Source organism: Marmota monax, unplaced genomic scaffold (genome assembly GCF_021218885.2).
Source record: "Marmota monax isolate L192 unplaced genomic scaffold, Marmota_monax_Labrador192_F-V1.1 WCK01_AAM20220418_F8-fsc00086, whole genome shotgun sequence".
In the NCBI taxonomy this organism is placed as follows: domain Eukaryota; kingdom Metazoa; phylum Chordata; class Mammalia; order Rodentia; family Sciuridae; genus Marmota; species Marmota monax.
Genome location: NW_026693086.1, coordinates 5,761,702 through 5,782,102, shown reverse-complemented (window position 1 = coordinate 5,782,102; position 20,401 = coordinate 5,761,702). Strand labels below are relative to the sequence as shown.

At 50.2% G+C, this 20,401-nt stretch overlaps 1 protein-coding gene across 3 annotated transcripts; it reads right to left on the bottom strand.

Moving 5' to 3' along the window:
• Window positions 1-673: 673 nt before the first annotated feature.
• On the bottom strand, window positions 674-20,090 carry Sez6l2 (seizure related 6 homolog like 2). Of its 3 annotated transcripts, XM_046454540.2 has the most exons (18): window positions 19,510-20,089; window positions 18,442-18,573; window positions 17,426-17,725; window positions 16,910-17,049; window positions 16,420-16,621; window positions 11,169-11,354; window positions 10,300-10,468; window positions 9,167-9,330; window positions 6,941-7,141; window positions 6,354-6,492; window positions 5,357-5,553; window positions 5,019-5,213; window positions 2,745-2,936; window positions 2,438-2,629; window positions 1,914-1,952; window positions 1,617-1,734; window positions 1,402-1,498; window positions 674-895 (listed from the first exon to the last, which is right to left on the bottom strand). In XM_046454540.2, the coding sequence occupies exons 1-18, from the start codon at window positions 19,586-19,588 to the stop codon at window positions 866-868; spliced, it is 2,772 nt and encodes a 923-aa protein (XP_046310496.1). In that variant the 5' UTR covers window positions 19,589-20,089; the 3' UTR covers window positions 674-865. The 3 variants fall into 3 exon arrangements, with proteins under 3 accessions (XP_046310496.1, XP_058438640.1, XP_058438639.1); XM_058582657.1 differs by lacking the exon at window positions 18,442-18,573 and having other exon boundaries at window positions 19,510-20,090; XM_058582656.1 differs by lacking the exon at window positions 1,914-1,952.
• Between the last annotated feature and the right edge of the window lie 311 nt (window positions 20,091-20,401).

Sequence of the window (20,401 nt, the reverse complement as noted above, 5' to 3'; positions counted from 1 at the left end):
AGGGCACTGAAGTTGAGATAAATTGGTCATGAAGCAAACAGAGTTGTCTGCCTCCTGCCTTACAGTGAGCAGAGAGGGGTAGCGACTGTCACCTGTCCAGTAACCTCAAGGCCTGCTGGAGAGTCTAGAAGTCCCAGCCAGTCTTCCAGAGGCTGAGCCAAAAGTCAGGACTTTTTGAGGCCAGGCCAGTGCCTGTGACACTGACCTGCCAAGTTTTGATTTCTGTCTGTTTTCCAAATATTTCCCCTTCCCCAAGCCTCTCTCCAGAAAGATCACCATCACCATCTCTAATATTTTGTGGCCCACCTTCCCATACCCCTGACCAGCCCAGTTACAAGTGATGATTTTCCATTTATTGCTCAAAAACAAAAATCCAGAAGCAAAGGTGGAGAAATTGTGGGTTCGGGACACAGCAGGAACAGGGAGGGGCTTTGGCCCAGCTGTCCCCCTCATCCTTCCTCTTCTCACCCTCCAAGGCCCAGGAGTTAGGCATCTGGGAGGAGAGAAGCCTACAAGGCCAAGGGAACAGTAGAGCAGTTGGGGCAGTCCTTCAGGGGTGCCCTGGGTGGGAGGGGGTCCCAAGAGTTGCAAGGGCACTGAGTTCCCCTCCCAGGGTCCAAAAGCCAGTAGGGCAGGGGGCAGGCCCCTTGTTTGGCAACTGAGAAAAGGAGCCTTTGGGCGGCAGGATGCTGGTTTATTTACTGTAGGGTCTCCAGGGCCATCAAAACCCCCTTGTGGGACAGGGAGATTATTTACACAACAGGGAGGAGGGAAGCCAGGAGCCAGAGACCAGGTCCTGTGCTCCCCACTGCCCTGAATGAGGAGGGAACGGGTGTCCTGGGTCCTGCAGCCTTAGTCTTGGCATTCAGATGGAAACTTCATACTCCCGTGTATCCTGAAGACAGAGAGATCAGATCAGTTGTTGAAGTGAGATGGAAGTGGAAGGGGTGGAAAAATGGGAGGAGGCATGGACGAGGAGGGGGAAAGACCCTTGGTTTTTAAAGTAACATTGATCATAGGGGGCTGGGGGGTCACAAGGGGAGAATGAGGCTGAATCTGGACAATGGATTTATTTGGTTCATCCTTTCATGTCTTAAAAAAACAACATAAAAATCTGAATTTCTGATTTGTCTTGAATAGTTGGAGGATTTGGCAACTGGGCCTAAGTGTCCACTATGGGTTATAGCTGTAGCCTTTGGATGGGCACCATTTCTCCAGTTGGCCACAGTCCCCACCACTCCCTATTGTTCACACACAGCTTGCTTTGCTCATTGGCATGGCCTTTTGTAGGCAGCTGAGTTTAAAGTTCCCAAAAAGAGATCACAGAGATTTTAGAGAAGGTTATGAAGTCCTGGGGGGAGCTGAGAGATGTGGCACTGCAGGGGAAGGGGAGGGGCTCACCCCAGCTTCATACAGCGGGTTGCTGAAGTCTGACTCCACCGTGATGGGGCTGTAGGAGTGGGAGCCTGAGAAACCAAACAGGGATTTTCCCTGGAGCCTGGAAAAGGAGGGAACAGAGAGGGTTTTATCAGCAGGTGAGACCTTAAGCTCCTCTCACCTGGGCTTGCATGCATGACATTTGCCCCAGAGGGCAGTTCCTTGGGTAGGGTACTTACTTGGTGTAGTATATGTAAACGCCACTGCCAAGGACAATGACCAAGCCGAGGGGTAGCAGGATGGCCAAGGCGAGGTTCCCACCCTCCAGCTGCCGCGATGGGTCTGTAGTCTGGGTCACTGGGGGAGGAGGAGAGGCCAGTGAGCAGATGCTGGGCCCAGTCCTGGGCTCTCCCAGCCTCCTGCCCTGGGCCCTGAACCCTGGGCCTCACCCCTCCGGGGCCTGGCCTTCTACCCCCGGCCTCTGCCTTGCCCTCCCGACCTGGCCAGGCCTGGGCCTCCACCTTGCCCTCACTGACCTTCCAGTTTTCGGTTGTCCAGGAGCTCCTCATAGGCCACTGCAGGGAGAGGAGGGGGAGGGGGACGGGGTCTGAGCCAGGGAGGGAAGGAGGCTGGGTAAAGGGTCAGAGCCCAGTGGGGCTGGGCTGGACAGCCTGGTTCTCTGCCCTTTGCTCCCTTGGTGGGGGAGAGAGGACTGATCCCGGCAGGGCCGTCTTCCTTCTCCAGACCCCTGAGGTTCAAGGTTCCTGAACATTCTGAGCCAACCAGGTCTTTAGAATTCGTCAGCGATGGGGACACTGAGACCTATCTAGAGTGGGCAAAGGACTTCCAAACCAAGGCCCCCTCTACTACATTCCTTGAGATAATTCTGTGACCTCAGATTTCCTCAGCACTCTGGACATGCCTGTGAGGATGAGCCCACAGGAAGAGAAGAGGGAGCTCAGTGGGGTCACCCATTGGTCTTGAATTTTCTATCTAACTTTCCCAGCCCTGTCAGTCCCTGGACACTGACGTGCCCCTCCTGCTCTGTCTGCCCAGGCACCTTTGCAGAGCGGGGGCTGGCTGGTCCACTGTGAGGGGTGGCCCGGCACACAGGTGATGGTGACCTCGCCGATGAGCTCAAAGCCTTCATAGCAGAAGAAGCGCAGAGACTCGCCAGCCTGGTAGTGATGCTTGTACAAGGTCTGGTAGCCATTCTCTGGAACGCCGGGGTTCAGGCACGGCTCATACTTCACTGCAGGGAGCAGGCCAGTCAACATGCCAGTGGTGTTACTGCGCAGGCCCAGCAAGGGCCTGCAGACTGTTGCCAAAGTTACCCAGCCCCCTTCCTGGAGGTTCCCCAGACTCACAGGCACACTTGGGGACCCGGTCGCTCCACTTGGGTGTGCCTGTGTCTCGGCTATAGCAGGTAAGCACGGCTGCCCCCTCCAGGCTGTACCCTGGCAGACAGCGGTACTGGACATGGGAGCCAACAGGGAAGCCAGCGTCTGAGGCCGTCCGGTGCCCGTTGGTGATCTCACCAGGGTCAGCACAAGTCATGACTGGTGGCAGAAGAGCAAGATCAGGGGGAATGAGGGCCTTAAAAGATCTACCTGGAACTTAGGGCTGGGAGAGGCCTGCACGTCAGGCCATCTCCGCTAAACAACCCCCTCCCACCTCCTGTGAATTCCTCAGAAGGAAGAGGGCGTGAATTAGAAAAATTTAATTCCATATGTTTTGGGCTTTTTTGGAAAACAGGGTGATTGGGCAACCCAATCCTGGGGTAAAATTCAAAATATTTAATCACAACACCAGAGCATGCCAGCTAAATCCCAGCATTGTCAACCCAGCGTGGCAGATCACCAGGCAGGACAGCAGCCTATCTCTCAGTTTCTTTTTTTTTTTTCTTTTATGGTACTGAGGGTTAAATTGAGGGGCTCTACCACTGAGCTACACCCCCAAGACTTCTTTATTTTTTACTCTGCGATTCTGAGACAGTATCTCACTAAATTTCTTAGGGCCTTGCTAAGTTGCTAAGGCTGGCCTTGAACTTATGATCCTCCTGAGTTGCTTGGATTACAGGCTTGTACCACCACACCTGGCTCCCCACATTCTCATTATGCCCAGTGGCTTTGCTCACTTATACAGCTTGCATTTGAGTTTACAACCCTATTGTGTAAGATCATAATCATAGTCATTTATTGTACATAAAAACGCGTGCCAGGCACCCTGATAAGTATTTTACAAACATAATATTTAACCCTGATAATCCAAACAAGTCAATGTCACTGTCCTTTCTCTTGGGGCCCAGAACTTAGCACTCTAGCCAGAATCATCTGAGCTGGAATCTGCTCAGAGACACAGCCATGAAGCACTGGACAGAGATACAGAGATGTGGGTCTCAGCTTGAGACTCTCCTGAGTCTCAGCTGGGCCAGCCCACCTCAGCCTGTATGCCCAGCATTCCAGATCTGGGGTGCCACATCAACTAGACAGTTTTCCTTGTGTCCAGTCCACTGATCTCACCATCTCCACCGTCCCAGGGGCCATGTGGAAGACCAACAATCCTACATCTTTGCAGCAGGCTTCCCAAAATTTTGAAAAAGTGAGAAGATGCTACCCCTTACTGGGCACTGTGGCCCAAACCTGCAATCTCAGTGGCTGGGGAGGCTGAGGCAGGAGGATGGCAAGTTCAAAGCCAGCCTCAGCAACTTAGCAAGGCCCTGTCTGAAATTTAAAAAAAGGAAAAAGAAAAAAAAAAAAAAAGCCACCCCTTTCTGCTCTTCTAAAAGATGCACACTCCCAGCTTCTTTAAATGTCACCTCCTTTGAAATTGGCACCATCCCTGGGAGAATTAACCCACCACTCTTCCCACAAAGCTGCTTTATCCTTAAAGCCACTACTACTCACTCACAATTTACCCCACAGCCCCGTGTGAAAACCTGACCTCCACATGCTCTTCCCAACCCCACTCCCACCTCACCCATGAGGAAGCCAAGGCTCAGAGATGGTAAGTACCTTGACCGAGCCACCCTATGGCTACTACTTTATAATGTCCTGAGTTGTTTAGGTATCTGTCCCCCTCCCAGGCTGAGAGAATGGCCAGGGTAGGGAGGGACCAGAATCCCATAATCCTGACCCAGCAGAGGGCCTCAGTGACTGCATTGAAGTAAACCAGGTACTTGGACAAGCCTTGGTCTTAGCAATGGGACTTCCCACAATGTCATCTGTTTGGAACTGAGAGCCTGTGGCCAGCTTAGAACAGAACCAAGAGGGGATAGGATGGAGCCCAGGCAGAACCTGGGAGGGGTGGGACTCAGACTCGGCAGAGGTGGGATCAAGAGAGGAAGTGGGTGGGGCCGTGAAACAATACAGTCGACTCAGGAAACCCTGGCAGAGTCCTGGTCTGTGAAACAGAGAGATGCAGCCCAGAGAAAATAAAAGCAGGAACCAGAGGGGTCCTGAATGGAGGCGTTGGACCTGAACAGGGGCAGGGCCTGAAGAAGATTCAGGCAGGAGCCAAGGGTGGAACCCAGGCAGTACAGGGACCCCAAAAAGGAAAGGGAGGGAGCAGGGTCCAAGCCAAGGGGAGAAACCCAGAGGTTGGGATGGGGCCCACAGAGGACAGGGCAGGGTCTAGCTCACTCTTTTGGCAGGCAGGTGGAGCAGCGCTCCAGGACAGGTCCCACTGACAGGTGAGAATGTCAGAGCCCAGCAGCTCGTAGCCAGGCTCACACTGGTAAGTGAGCACGGTGCCTCGAATCAGGTCCCCGTGGGACGCTGTCCTCCAGCCCCACTCGGGAGGTGGCAGCTCAGGGCAAGTGTCGTTCCTCGGGACCTCTGCAGGGGAGAGATTGAGTTTGGGGGCTGCCCTTTGATTCAGGGTGCCCTTTCCAGCCTGGGTGGCTTGACTCCAGTGCCCTCACTTGGGACCTCTGACCTCCCGGAACTCTACCCATCTCGGGGTCCCTATCCCTGTGTACCTTTGAAGTGTAATACAAAGCCCTGGCCCAGGCCCGGATTTGGGGGCCCAGGAGGTGCCTGGAATTGGAGTGTGAGGTCGGGCCCAGAGGAGAGGAGGCGACGACGTGGTTGAGGTCCCCGCAACTGAGCCAGGACACGGGCGCTGGGACCATCCCCATCGAAAAGTGTCAACATGTCCCCTTCACGCACATTCAAGCTGCAGGGAATGGGATCAGATTATAAGACGGAGCAACAACTGGTCCCTCCCATCTGGTTCTGCCCAATCCCTAACTTTGTTCATTAGTAATCCACCTACTTTCCAGCCCTGCCGCATATTCCCCCCTCCCAGGTCTGGCACAGACTTAGTTTTGAGCAATCTTGAATTTCTTCTATGCTAGTCGCTCTAGGTCCCACCGGTTCTATGGCTTCTCCCATTTCCCTCTTCCAAATCCCCAGCCTTGCTCATTACTAGTTCCACCCACTCTCCAGTCCCTCCCCCACTCCCCAGTCCCTCCTCCATCACCTTGGGACTCCCAGCTACAGCTATGATGAATCATAGACCACACTCTTTGCTACCCCTCAATCCGCTTGGTGGGCTTAAGTACCTGCTTCGGGGGCCACGCCCACTTCTGGTTCTGTCCATTCACAAGACCACCTCATATCAAATCAGCTCACTGGATTCTCCCCGCACCCACACCCACCTTGGGTGCCGGTGATGATCCAACAGTCTGGGCCTGGGTCTCTGGAAATAGCTCCAGGGGCAGCCTCAGACACCTCCAGAGTGACAGACACCAGGCAGAGCCCTTGAGGAGGGCTGCATTACCCCTCTAGTTGTCCAAGGTCACCTGGCTAATAAGTGATTTGGCCCTAGGTTTCCCATCCCATCCTGAACCCTTAGTGGTCTCTTTCACAGGACCATAATCCATGTTGATATAGAAGAGCCAGCCAGGCTCAGGATGCTAGTGCCCCACTTAGGGAACCCACCCCCATCATACCCTCTTCAGGACCCAAACATACATCTCAACTTGGAGCAAGATGCGCTTCTCTTCCTGGACGTGCATGCCCCACACGCAGTCCTGGCCGGGGCTGTAGCTCTGGGGCCAGTCGGGAGAGAGGACCACACCAGCTGGCTCTGACAGCTCCCCTCCACACATGGCTTAGGGAAGAAGAGGTGTGAGGTTTAGGACCCACAAGGGCACACAGTCTCCATTTGCAAAGGTCCTCACCACTCCCAGGGGTGTGCACCACCAGATCACTCATGTTTCCCAGTATCAATGACCCACCTGTTTCTCGCCACATCTAGATCTTGTACCCAATCTTCAGCCTTGCTCTTAACCCTGCACACTCACAAACTTACACACCCAATCCATAACTCAGTCCAACTCTGGTTCCAGCTGCTGAAGACATCTGGATTTATGAGCTCTGAATTTGGTCACAAGCCTGTCAATTATTCAGCCTAGAAAACAGCCTCTGAGAGGACAGGAATTTCCTCAGGGCTTGGCTTTACTAGGTTTGAATATGCAGGTCTCCTTCCCAAATGGACTTCCTGGGGACCCTGGTTCAGCGGGTAGTCTGAAGGACCTTGTAGGGTGTGGAGGGCTCACCCTTGCAGGCTGGTTCTGTGTCATTCCAGTGAGGTTCTGTGGGATCCACACATTCAATGGCATTGGGGGGCCCTGGAGGCTCCAGAGCATATCCTGGGAGGCATGAGAAGGTGGCCAGTGCCCCTGGGCGGTACTCAGGGTCTGTGGTAGTAACGTTGCCATGTGCCAGGAAAGGGGCGAAGCAGCGATCCTCTTCAAAGGCTAGGGAGGAATCCATCACAAAAATTAAGCATTAAGAGTGAGTGGGCTGAAGATGTGGCTTAGGGGTAGAGCATTTGCCTAGCATGTGTGAGGACCTGGGTGCTGTCCCCAGCACCACAAGGAAAGGAAAGGAAAATAAAATAAATTTAAGCATTAGGATAGGTCTCAGACCTCGATCTGGGAACTGGGACTGAATTCAGGTGTTTGGCCACTCAGTGGGTTTTTTTTAAAAATGAACTGCTCTTGGGCTTAGCTTTCAGTCCCCAATGTCAAAACCCAGAGCATTCTTCACTCACACATTTATATTGCCTCAATGGCCTTTGGAGGGAAACCCCTAGACTAGTCAAATCCCAGCCACTATTCTACAGATGAGGAGGTCCACAGCCACACAGCCACACGCCCAAGGTCACTCAGCAGGTAATGGCAGCACCAAGTCTCCAACCCAGATGGTTTGGTTCCCAGCCACAGACACGTGGCTCTTGGAACTGCAAGTGGGTGGGGGTGGGGAACAGGCCTGCGTAGGTGTGTTCTCTTCTCAAAAATAACAGTTGGATTCTGATCATCCATGCTGTTGCTAGAATCCAAAATTGCAGCTAAGGCAAAAGCTGCTCAGTTTTTACTTTGGACTAAGTCAGCAAAAAGGAATATTTGTAGGACATTCTTGTTTCTGTCCACCTGACATCTTAGCTGCAAAACTACCTGTGAGGTATGACATCAGAGCCTTATGATACAGATGGGGGATCTGACTCTCACGGAGCAGCAGTGGTTCACATCTGTGGAGGCAGGCCTCACAGCTGGAGACTGTCACCAAAAGACAGAGATCTTTGCACTTCAGTACTTTCACAATCTATCCTGTATTTTTTTTTTTTTCCTGCAGATTCACTCTTTTATTTCAATGTTACTTGAACTGATAAGGAATCATGTCCAAATCTTACCGATCCATCAGGGCCGGTGCCAATTCCATTTCTCTCATGATTCATACTAGAAACTAGTCCCCCACATCTCTGAGCATTTCTCTTTATCTCTCTCCTGATACTGTTCAGAGAAATCTTCTGCTGCAGCCACCTCGAAATCCTGTTTCCCAAACATACCAAGCACTTCTCTACCCCCTCCCCTTTTCCCCCACTATTCCATTCACCTGAGCTGCTTTTTCCTCCAGCTTCTTCTAAATTACCTTCCATCCTTTAAGACCAAGATTAAATACCTCTTCTCCCATGGCCAGCCACTGACCTTGTTTCTACCTGTCCCTCCTTTTCTCTTAAAGTCACCTTTATTTTCATTTTGAAAAACATGCCTTCCAGCCCAAGCAGTTCAGTTGGAGCCAACCATAAATGGCCACATGAGGCTAAACTGTCAATCATAACACCATCTGCCCTTAGCCACAGTGATTGGCTCAGGCAAAGGCACAGGACCTTAACCAGGTCAATGAGAGCCTTTCCTGGCATTGTTACTGAAGCTCTCAGGAAAGATATGAGCTTCCACTTTCTCTGATGGAGTTACTAGGTAGGCAGTATGAAAGTCTGCAGCTAGGTCCATCACAGGGAACGCCTACCTGAGAATGAAGCCAATGCAAAATAGCAAAGAACTGAGAGACTGAGATAACTGGTTCCTTGGCTGTGTAACTGGATCCAGCCATACATGAAGCTTAATCAGAAAAGGCTACCTCGGGGAATGAGAAGGGATCCTTTTTTGGGGGGGTAGGGGTACTGGGGATTGAACTCAGGGGCACTCAACCACTGAGCCACATCTCTGTTTTATATTTTATTTAGAGATAGGGTCTCACTGAGGCTGGCTTTGAACTCATGATCCTCCTACCTCAGCCTCTCGAGCTGCTGGGATTACAGGTGTGTGCCACCGTGCCCAGTGAGAAGGGATTCTTATGAAGGGATCTTTGTCGTTTTGGGGTGGAAAGACAAGTCAGGTTTCAGGGATCTAACCACCGAGATGAGCAGGGAGGGAGTATGTGCTTATGCCAGAAAGAGAAGGTGCAGAAGTTAGAGTCCAGTGGGGAAGCGGGACTATTACCTTCAAATCGGAGGCTGAGCAGCAGGGGATTAGCAGGCGTCTCTGAGAGCAACTCCACATAGAGGGACTGGGCGTCACTGATGAGACCACGCTCTGGGACATCATCCATGTCAGAGTCATAGATCACAGGAGATAGGGGACTGCCCCCAGAGCGCACCATCAGCCTGGGGTGGACAAAAGGTGGCCAGGAACTTCAGCAGCTACCCCACCTCTTATCTGCTCTCCAAGCTTATCTTTACAGCCACTATTATCAAACATTAACCATATGCCATGCATTCTTCTAAGCCCTTATGCATTTTATCTTGTTTAATTTTCATAAGAACCCTTGAGTCAGATACCATTATTACCCTTCATTTTATAGACGAGGATATGGAGGCATACAAATTAAGTAACCTGCCTAAGAGCACAGAGCAAGTAGTGGCAGAGCTGGGATACCAGGATACTAGATAAAGAAAAATAATGAAGACCATGAGAGCAAACACTTTCATATTATAGTGCTTATTGTGTCCTAGGCACCACCATCCCAAGTTCTGACTGTCTGTCTGTCTGTCTCTCTCTAAATATATACATATGGTATGGGGATTGAACACAGGGGTGCTTAACCACTGAGCTAAATCCCCAGCCCCCACCATATATATATATATATATATATATATATATTTTTTTTTTTTTTTTTTTTTTTTTGCACAAGGGATTGAACCCACGGGCGCTGAACCACCAAGCCTCATCCCCAGCCCTTTTTATATTTTATTTAGAGACAGGGTCTTGCTGAGTTGCTTAGGGCCTCACTAAGTTGCTGAGGCTGGCTTTGAACTTGTGATCCTCCTACCTCAGCCTCCCAAGCCACTGGGATTACAGGTGTGTGCCACTGTGCCCAGCTACTTTGCATATCTTAATTAATTTATTAATTATGCCTGTAGAGTGATACCATCTTTATTCTACAGATAAAAAATTGAGTTACAGAAGTTAGCTGATTCATCCAAGGTTGCCCAGCTACATTCCCTAAGAAATGGTTAGGATTAAACTCTGTTTCATACATATTTCAACATGGATCCAGCTCAGATCTGACTCCCCACCGTAGCCTCCCTACTTCCCCTAGGTAGGGACCTCTGATTCAAGGCCCAGACCCTCACCGGTCATTGTCCTCATCCAGCGAGACCCTCTCAAAGTGCAAGTGCAGCCGGCGTCCCTCAGCTGCTTCAATGACCCAACGGCAGGTGAGGTTAGGCCCTGCGGCTCCCCCAGGCTCAGGAGACACGATGCGGCCCAGTGTAGCATTGTGGATGGTGCCACCACAGGATGCTGTGGGCAGAGGAGGGCAGGTTAAGACCAGCTTAAGGTGACTTGTCCTTCTCCTTGGGGCCTCAGCCTTTCTCAGGGCATCTTCAGAACTTTTGCATCTACATCTTTGGGTTGGGCCAGGGATGGTCTCTGCCCCATGAATGCACTCCAGGGGGCAGGACCTTCTCCAGGGCATCACTGAAGAGGGGAACCAGGCCTGAAATAGGACCCCTCCCCCATTGGATGGACTCTCCTTGGTTGGACAACCTCCAGAATGAAGAGTCTGCTAAAATGAAGATTCCCTGAACAGGGACACCCTGTAACTGTGAGTTATGGGAATCCCCCAAATTGAAACTCCCAGATGAGAGACGTTCAAGATGGGAATTCCCAGAATAAGGACTCCACAGGATGGGAGATCATAGGAGGAAGACTCTCCAGGAGAGAGAACCACCAGAGATGGACCCCAAGAATGGCTTCCTCCAGGATGAGGGCTCTCCAAAGAAAGAAGAGCCATCCCAAGAGGGAGAATACCCAAGAATGGAGGTTCTAAGGATAGAATCCTCAGTGGGAAGAACTCCCGAGGGATGCCAAAGGAGAGGGACTCTTCAGAAAAGAAACCCCTTCAGGATGAGTTTTTCCTAAAGACAGAGACTTCTACAAACGGACTCTCCCAATGAGGTTCCCAGAAAAGAAGCCCCCAACTCTTATGGCAGAGACTCACCCATGCAGCTAGGGGGCTCTCCATTCCAGGCTGGCCGGGTGCCATTGAGGCAGATGAGAGTCTCCTCACCCTGCAGCTGGTAGCCGGAATCACAGTGGAAGGTGGCAGTGCCACCAGGGTGTAGATCTGTCACACTGACATCCCCATGGGCCGGCCGGGGAGGGAAGCCACAGCTCAGGAGGTAGGCTGAACCAGGAAGAACAGGGAGAAGGAGGATCCATTGTTCATGTCACCCTCTACAGCAGTCCCCCAGCACTTTCCCAGGAGACACAGTCAGGCTGTATAATGGGGTCCGCACTGAAGAATATGAGCTCCTTACACAGGTTCCCTGTCTCATGAAGAAGCCATTTCATCTCCTCTGATCTTTGTAATTTGCCCATTTTGGCCTCCATTTTATAGATGAGGTAACTGAGGCTCAAAGATGTTATTCTGAAGATGGACATCATTCCCTTAAGTACATGTATGAAGATATGAATGGTGTGAATATACTTTGTATACAACCAGAGATATGAAAAATTGTTCTCTATATGTGTAATATGAACTGTAATGCATTCTGCTGTCATATATAACAAATTGGAATAAAAAATAAAAGATTAAAAAAACAAAGATGTTATTCTGGACCCACTGGCTATGTGGCCTCAGGTAAATCAATTGACTATTTCAAACTCCATCCAGCTCTAAGAATAACAAACAATATTTGCAGAGCTAATTTAGCTTCCCAAGTAACTACGTGCAGTACTTTTGAGGTAGACAAGAGAAACTGTGTTACCCATTTTCCAGATGTAGAAATTGAGGCTCCAATTTACTAATTGACATGAAATTTCTTTAAGAATCTTGACTATTTGGTAATTAAAGATCTTTATATTCAGTGTTCCCTGAACACATTCTCTAATGAAAATGAAGTGCTATGGAAAGCTTTGCTTTCTTTGAAAATCTGGTTTTCCTTTCTTGTAGTAAGAACTGCATAACTTCCCTTTTTGCACTAGCTACTAGAAAGCTGGGAACAAGATTAAGGCTTGTCCTTAGCAACACTGACTTGTCAACTCACGTTTTTGTTCTGTTTTGTTTTTTTCCTGGTACTGAAGATTGAACCAAGGGATACTGTACCACTTAGCTACATTCCCAGCCCTTTTAAAAAATTATTTTCCTTTTGAGATAGGAACTTGCTAAGTTGCTAAGGCTGGCCTCAAACTTGGTGATCCTCTCCCCAGCTGCTGGGATTATAGAAATGTGCTAGCATCTGGCCCAATCCTTTTAATTTTTAATTTTGAGACAGGGTCTTGCTAAGTTGTTTAAGTTGGCCTTGAACCTGCCATCCTCTTGCCTCAGCCTCTGCAGTCACTTTGATTACAGGCATGTGTCACCATGCCTGGCCTATTTTTTTTTTTGTAACTCTAATAATCATTCTCTGATGCGGTTTACCCCTTACTTATTCTATATAATTGTATTGCTTGCATTCTTTTTGAAAGTCACTTGAAATTCTCACAGAAGCAAGAATAAAATAGAATTCAATAGAAAGTCAGTTGTTAGTCAATGATTCTGAATCTGATCCTGACAGGAACTTAGCAGAGATCATCAAGGAGGGCTTCCTGGAGGAAGTGAGCCAAAGCTGGAGGGGCAGTCTCTGGTGAGCAGGGGGCTTGGGAGATGCCCGTTTGCCTGCCTGAGCTCTTGCCCTTCTTTGCTCTCCAGCCCTCAGTGAGTCTGTAAGAGACCTACCTCTCCATATTTCAAAATTCAATAAGCTCTTTCTTGGCCAGGTTGTGGGGACAGAGAGGAGGAGAAAAAGATTCAGTCCTTGCCCTTCAGGAGTCTATAGTCTACTGAGATAGACAGTTATAAAAACCATCTTTTAGAATACAGGGGCTTTCATAGTTGTTAGCTTCTCCATGACCAACAGAATCAAGTCCGAATGCTTTGGATTGACATCCAAACCCCTTCCACGGCTGCATCCCGCTCAGCACTTTTGTGTCAGCACTTGAGACCCGGGTGTCCTATTCAACACCTTTGTGACTCTTTACTGTCCCACCACCATATTTTTGCTCACAATTGTGCCCCTACTACAAAGCCCATTCTGGGCTCTTATCTTTCAAAGAGTAACTCAAGTCAGGTGTGGTGGTGTATACCTATAATCCCAGTGGCTCAGGAGGCTGAAGCAGGAGGATCCCAAATTCAGTCAGCCTCAGCAAGTTAGTGAGGACCCCAGTAACTTAGTGAGTCCCTGTCTCAGACTAAAAAATAAAAAGGGTGGGGATGTGGCTCAGTGGTTAAGTGCCCCTGGGATCAATCTCTGTTACAAAAAAAAAAAAAAAAAGAAAAGAAAAAGAAAAACTAACTTAAGTACCACCCCTTCCAGGATTCCAGGAAGACTTCCTGACCCCTCTTGCCTCCAACATTTACTTTCTTTCTTGCCTATACACAATTTCATATTCGAATTTTACCATCATATTAGTCATTGTCTATTGTTACTATGAGACTGAGTCAAGTCTTTTTTTCTTATATTTTTTAGTTACACATGGACACAATATCTTTATTTTAGTTATTTTTATGTGGTGCTGAGTATCGAACCCAGTGCATCACATGTGCAAGGCAAGCGCTCTACTACTGAGCCACCACCCCAGCCTGAGTCAAGTCTTATTTATAGATACACATAAAAACCTAGTCTAACTGATCAACTTGGAGACTGGCTGACCTGGGTTCCAGTTCTAGCTCCACAGCTTATAGCTATATGACTGAGCAAGTGACTTCACCACCGGGGGCTTCTCACTCATTAATGGTAATAATTGTTAACAGTGAAGATTGGCTTGAAAATTAGATAAAAGAAACATGCAAATCCCCTGGCACTCAGAAAATGTTAGTCACCTCTCCCTTAGCCTCAATTAATGTATGATTGAGAGTCAAGAATTTAGAGATCTGATTGTTGACTCTGTGATGAACTTGCAGGTGGGTGACAAATTCATACAAACCTTCTTTCCTGAGAGACTGAACTGACAGTGTCAACTCCCAGGGTTGCTCTTAGGAGTAAATGAAACAATGGTAGGTAAAAGGGGTTTGTACTTAGCACATCTTTTTATGGGGGAGGGTACTGGGAAATGAACCCAGGGGTGCTTAACCCCTGAGCTACATCCCCAGCCCTTTTTATTTTTTTTATTTTGAGACAGGGTCTCACTAAGTTCCTTAGGGGCTTGCTAAATTGCTGAGGTTGGCCTTGAACTTCCTGCCTCAGCCTCCTGAGTTGCTGGGATTATAGCATGCACCACCATACCCAGCTACACAGAAAGTCTGACGGACTTGGATGAAGGGTGATAAAGCCTTTGACCCTTTTGGAATTGATAATGAGGCCACTCTGGACTACAGGCCCCAGTTAATGCAGTTAAGGAAGGACTTAAACAGGGCCTCATTCCCAGAGGTGCCTGGAGGAATTGCAAAGCAGGGAAGATGGAGGCAGGTAATGAAGGCCAATTTATGCAATAGCCCTGCTTCCCCAAATGTTCCATTTAGCCTAAAGAGTCCTATTTTCAAAGCTCCCGGGAAGTGGATGTTTAAAGGAGCCACTGGGGAGCCATTTTTGTAACATCTCAGGTGTGCTCTTGTTCCCCAATAACAGAATTCCTACCACCAAGTATGTGCCCTAGCTCCCTGATCTCTCCACAAATAGGCCTGGTGGTGGTGGATGCTTCTACCTTGCACAATGTGCCCTGGGGCAGGTCCTGTGCAGAGGACATAAGGAAGGGATATGGGTCGTGTCCTGTAAGATGTACAAAGTATCTGGGGTCAGCAAAGCTTATAAGGTGCGTATGGTACATGCAGCCAGGTAAAACCATGAAATGATATGATGGTGGAATTGGTCCAACAGACAGTTCTCTCTCTGTTCCTGAGGAGCACAGGGAGGGAACTTGAATAAGACAGCAGTGTTTGGAATGGGGACACTGGCTGAGCCCTTTGCCTGGTGCATGCATGTATGTTAGAACATACACTTGCACTGTGGGAAGATCCCTGTAGACACAGGTTAGCATGGATACACACATGTATAGAAGATCTGTGGATGGATGCTCAAGAATGCAGTCACACATGATATATTCTCTGTCTTTGCTCCCACAAATCAGATGGAACTTTCTAGATCACAAACATGAGACTGTCATTTCCCTGCTTAAAATGTTTCTAGTGTTTCCCTCTCACCTGCAGGTTAAAGTGGTCTCAATTCCTTATGAGCTGATAAGGCCCTTTATGATCTGAACCCAACCTGACTCCCAACCTGGTCTCTTAACCCATTTCTCCCTTTCCACTTTTTGTGCTTTGACTATAATAGTAATGAGTGATTTTTTTTTTTTTTTTTGTACTGGAGATTGAATGCAGGGGCATTTAACCACCGAGGCACATCCCCAGCCCTTTTTATTTTTTGAGACAGGGCCTCACTAAATTGCTTAGGGCCTTGCTAAATTGCTGAGGCTGACCTTGAACTTGAGTCCTCCTGCTTCAGCCTCCCAAATTGCTGGGATTACAGGAGTATGGCATTGCACCTGGAAATGACTGATGTTTTTGAGCTCTCACTATGTACCAGACACTGTTATAAAGTACTGTATCAACTCACTGGATCTTCCCAATAATATCGTGTGTTAAATTTTCTGATCCCTATCTTTCAGATGAGATCATGAATCACAGAATGTTTAAGTATATTGTCTCAGGTCAGACAGCTAGAACAATTCTATCTTCCATGTTAAATGACTTCATCTTCTCTAGAGGTCAATTTTCTCTCCTCTCTGAATCCTGGGGTGTACTTTTACATTCATCTATTTTCAAAGACAGTTGTCTCCCTCTTTTTCTTCCTTCACCTGTCCCCTTGCTAACTCATCCAGTGGGTCCTAGCTTAGTCATCCTGCTCTAGGTCTTTTGATATTTGCTTCTCCTATCTCATCATAACCCTTATTTCATTGAATCATAATCACTCTGATTACTTAACTATCTCTCTAGACAGATTCCGAGTTCCTTAAATTCAGATTTATACCTGATTCATTCATTCTTTCCCCTAAGTTGAATGGATCAATTGCTACTTGGATATGTGTACACCTAGGCACATATCTGTGAGTGTGTGAGATAAGTGTGCATGGGTCTTTCTGAGGACTCTGCCCACCTAGGGTCCTAGTCAAGAGGAAACCTCCTCCTCAATACTCTGTGCTTAGGAGGCCACCAGAGATGTCCCTTATACCCAATGTGGCCCCTGCCCTTCCACCAGCATCCCCAGACTCCTCACCCTGATAGTGGATTCTGAAGCCACCACCCCTTGGGACCCGTGGACTCTGGAAGTGCAGGAGCAGTCGATTGGTTGGGCTTCGAAGAACCTGTCCTTCTCCCATCATGGAGGAGTTAGCAAGGAGTCGGGGGGCCAGTCCTGGGGACCCCCCACCAGCCAGCACCAGGAGTTCCTCCTCCTGAGACAGGTTCAGTGTCTGCACCTAGAAAAGCCAGTCATAGGCCAGGGCAAGTCAGCCTGGGGAAAGTGGCTCCCTAAGCCCTCTCCCCTTGCCTTCCCTTTCCCAGTCCATAGCGACCCCACCCAGACCACAGGGATGTTGCCCATTTTGAAGAACTCTAGAAGGGTTTCTGAGATTATCTGAGTCAGAAAACAGGCCCATCTGAGTCAGAATACTGGTTTTCTGGCTTCCCAGCTAAAACGATGCACACCACTGAGCCCAGAGAAAAGGGATTGGAAGTTTCACAGTAATACGCTTAGGTCCAGTTACCTGGATTTCAATGCCGTAGCCAGGGTAGACATGGATGCTGTATGTGCAGTCTAGGAGCCCCAAGGTGCGGCTGGCAGTGCTCCCCAAATCTGGAGACTCCACGTACCCTTCACCCTCGGAGATGTTGTTATTACACAGAACTAAAGAGATATAAGTGGCTGGGATTGAGAGAGGCCCTGTGCTCTTGCCCTCCCAGCCAAACAACTCCACAGGTCCTCATCTGTCTTCTCCCCAGCATCCCTCACCATCTTTATTCAATGCTCTCTCTCCCACCTGTACTGAGAGCTCCTTTACCCAACTGTAATATAGACAGAAGACATAGAATGGCACCTGGCACATAGTAAGTGTATATAAATATTAGCTTTTGTCATTATTAAGCAGAAGCTCCTCTCCCATCTGGACCCAGAGCCCCTTCATCCACATGCTCCAGGCGACCTTTCCCCATCCATCCTGGCATCCTCCTCTCCCACATCCGTGCTCCTGGACAGTACCCCCATCCCCTTTCCATGGCCTCACCTGGGCTGGTGACTGTAGTGGTGACAGTTGTCGTGGTGATGATGGTAGTGGTGGTCTCCTCCTCTCCTCCCTCAGGCCCGAGGGGCGGGAATGGGGAGGCGGGGCCGGGAGGGGGTGGGGCCGTAGTTCCTGGGGGCGGGGTCAGTAGCTCCGGCGCGGTGGGGCCTGCCCCCCTGACCCCCTTAGGGGTTACAGCTGTTGTCAGAGGCCCTGTCCCCGGCTCTGTGGCCCGTGGCAGGAAGGGTGCTGCAAGTGTCTGGCCGGCTGGAGGGGTGGCTAGTGTGGGGTCTGGATCAGATCCTGGGACAGTGCAAGGGAAGTCAGGCACAGGAGCAGCAAATTGGCTGGCGGAAGGGTGAGGTGCTGTGGGGGGTGGGAGGATGTTGGGGGGTGGGCAGGAGCAAGGCTGAGGGAAACAGGGGTTCCCGTAATGAACCCTAAGGGACTCCACCACAAAGTAAAGCCCCCACCCTTAACCTTGCCCACCCAAACTCCCCACCTCTTCCCAAGTTTTCACAGCTGACCCTTCTTTCTCTCTCCACCCAGGCCCCGCCCCCTTAGTCTTCTAGCACTTCTCCCTGTCCCCCATTCAAATCTGGTTCTCTCGGTTACCCCTTTCTCTCTTCTCTGTTTTGCTTTCTCTGGAGCTCTTTATTTCTGATTAGTATTACTAATGTTCTCTGATTTTACGATCCTGGATCTACTGGAATCTGCTAGTTTTTGTATTTCCTCTTTCTGTTCTACCATTTCTCTAACTTCAGTTCTCTGAATTCCATCTATCTTTCTGTGTGTCTTTTTCCTGTCTCTTAGTCGTCCTGTTTCTATTTCTCTGGTTCTGTCAATGCCAAGTTTTGACTTTTTCTTCAACTGCCTGCCTCTGAGTTTCACTCATCTTTTGGGGGGGTCTCTGCAGTCTCTCTTTGTCTGCTTCTCTTTCTTGGTCCTGGCTCCCATCTTCCCAAGCCAATGTCTCTCACTTTGCCTTTATGTCATTTCTGCCCATTTGCAGGCCTCACCCGGCAAATAGCCCATCTCTGGGCCCCTTCTCAGCAGGGCCCCATGGATCAGCTCAGCCAGGGCCTCAGAGGCCACTGTGGGGGCCTCACTTCCAGGCTCTGGCAGCGCCTCCTCCTCCTTCAGGGGCAGACCTAGGAGGTGAAATTGTGTGAGCCTCTCCACTCCCCCACATCCCTTCCTTCTCCAGAGAGATCTTTTCCAGAGCTTCCTTGTCAGATGGGCCTGCACGGGCTCAGAGGGTCCCAGACTGGGCTGAGAGCCAAGATCAGGGGAGAAACTCCCAGCTGCCAGCTGCCCCTCACACTCTACACCTCCTCTCTCTCCACTGCCAGGGCTGTGTGGGCCTTCATGAGCATGTCAGCTCTTGTGAACCCTGGACAGCGCCTACAGGGCCAAGCAGGGGCTTTGAGGCTGCCTTTCTTACTTCTCAGTGGCGCTCTCCCCAACCCTGGGGCTCTCTGAAGGGTCTGGAGGCACCTTGCAGCCCTTGCTTCCGCAGTGCCCAGCTTTCTCTCTGGGTTTCTGTCTCTGCAGTGTAGCTGTCTTCTCTCTCTCTCTCTCTCTCTCTCTCTCTCTCTCTCTCTCTCTCTGCAGTCGCTGCCTCTTTCCCTAGAATCTGACTGGGGGTCAGAGCGAAGTAGGGGACTGAATATGAATATCTGGTCTCTCACTATGCCTCTCTGTTCATCTGTTTTTGTCCATATGTCCAAGAACATTTGTGTGTGCAGCAACTGGCGTCTCTCCCAGCCCCTCCATCTCCCACCCAGGTACCCTGCATGCTTCTGCCGCCTCCGCAGACATCCCCCCAACTTCCCCAGCCCTCCTTCCCGTGGTTAACCCCTAAGATGCTACTAAAAGCTTCCCTTGTTCATTTCCCCACCTTCTCAACATTGAGGGTTAAGGGACTAAAGGTACTAGCCGGAAAGCTCTGGCTTGCCCCTTCCCAATCAGTTGTGCCCCTCCCCTCCCCCCGCGAGCTCAGAAGACGCAAGATGTTAAGAGAAAGAAGGTGGAGGACTCTGCTGGGGACCTTCCCGGAGTCCACCCCCACCCCCTCTTGTCCTTACCCTGAATCCAGGGACAGCTCAGCAGAATTAGGAACAGCAGCTGGGGAGGCGGTGGGTGCTGGGCCTTGGGAGTCCCCATGGCGACTCACCCCAATTTCTCTCCTCTGTGCCTCTCCTAAATAATCTAGTTGCCACTTTTCCTCCGTGTCCTTTTATCTTTCTCCTTAATTTTGTTTTCCTGCTGGAGGTCAGCAATGGAAGACAATTTCTCTGCTCCTTGAGATGGAGGGACAGAATTGGGCTAGAGGTTGCCTGGAGTCCACCCCTTTTTGCTTAATCTCTGTCCTCTGCTCCTGGATCCGTGGTAGAGGGGGGCGCGGCTCCGGCTGGAGGGGGTGGGGCCGAGAGGGCCGAAGGTTACCCTCTTGTTCGGGCGCCTGGGTCCACCGGGCTGGCTGTATCCCAAGCGGGGGAGTGGGGAGGGGAAATACAGCTTCCGGGGGGTCTAGGGTGGGGTTGAGGATGGGGAGGGTCCCTAAGGGGCTCTAGCGGGGCTTGTCGGGGAGGGGAAGGGGTTGCGGAACCCGGAGAGCCGAAGCTCGGGCACTGAAGCTGCGGGAGGGAGAAGCTGAGAAAGGTGTCGAGCCCACGTCAGATCCTGGGGACGGGAGAAGGGAGGGGCCTGGGATTTATTTGCGGAGGAGGGAGGAGGAGGAAGTGCAGATGGTGGAAGGAGGGATCAGGAGCCAAGACCGTAATACTCACTCCCGCGGCCCCTAGGGGAGGCAAAGGAAACTCTTCAGTCCCAGCAGTAATTAGGCCCCCTCCCCCCGCCATTCCAGCACATCTGGAATCTGAATTTCCTCTTCCCAGGGCGCCAAGGAGCGGCACAGCTTGGTTCGCTCCTGTTTGGTCCTCCAATATGCCCTCTGTCCACTACCCGATCCCCCAT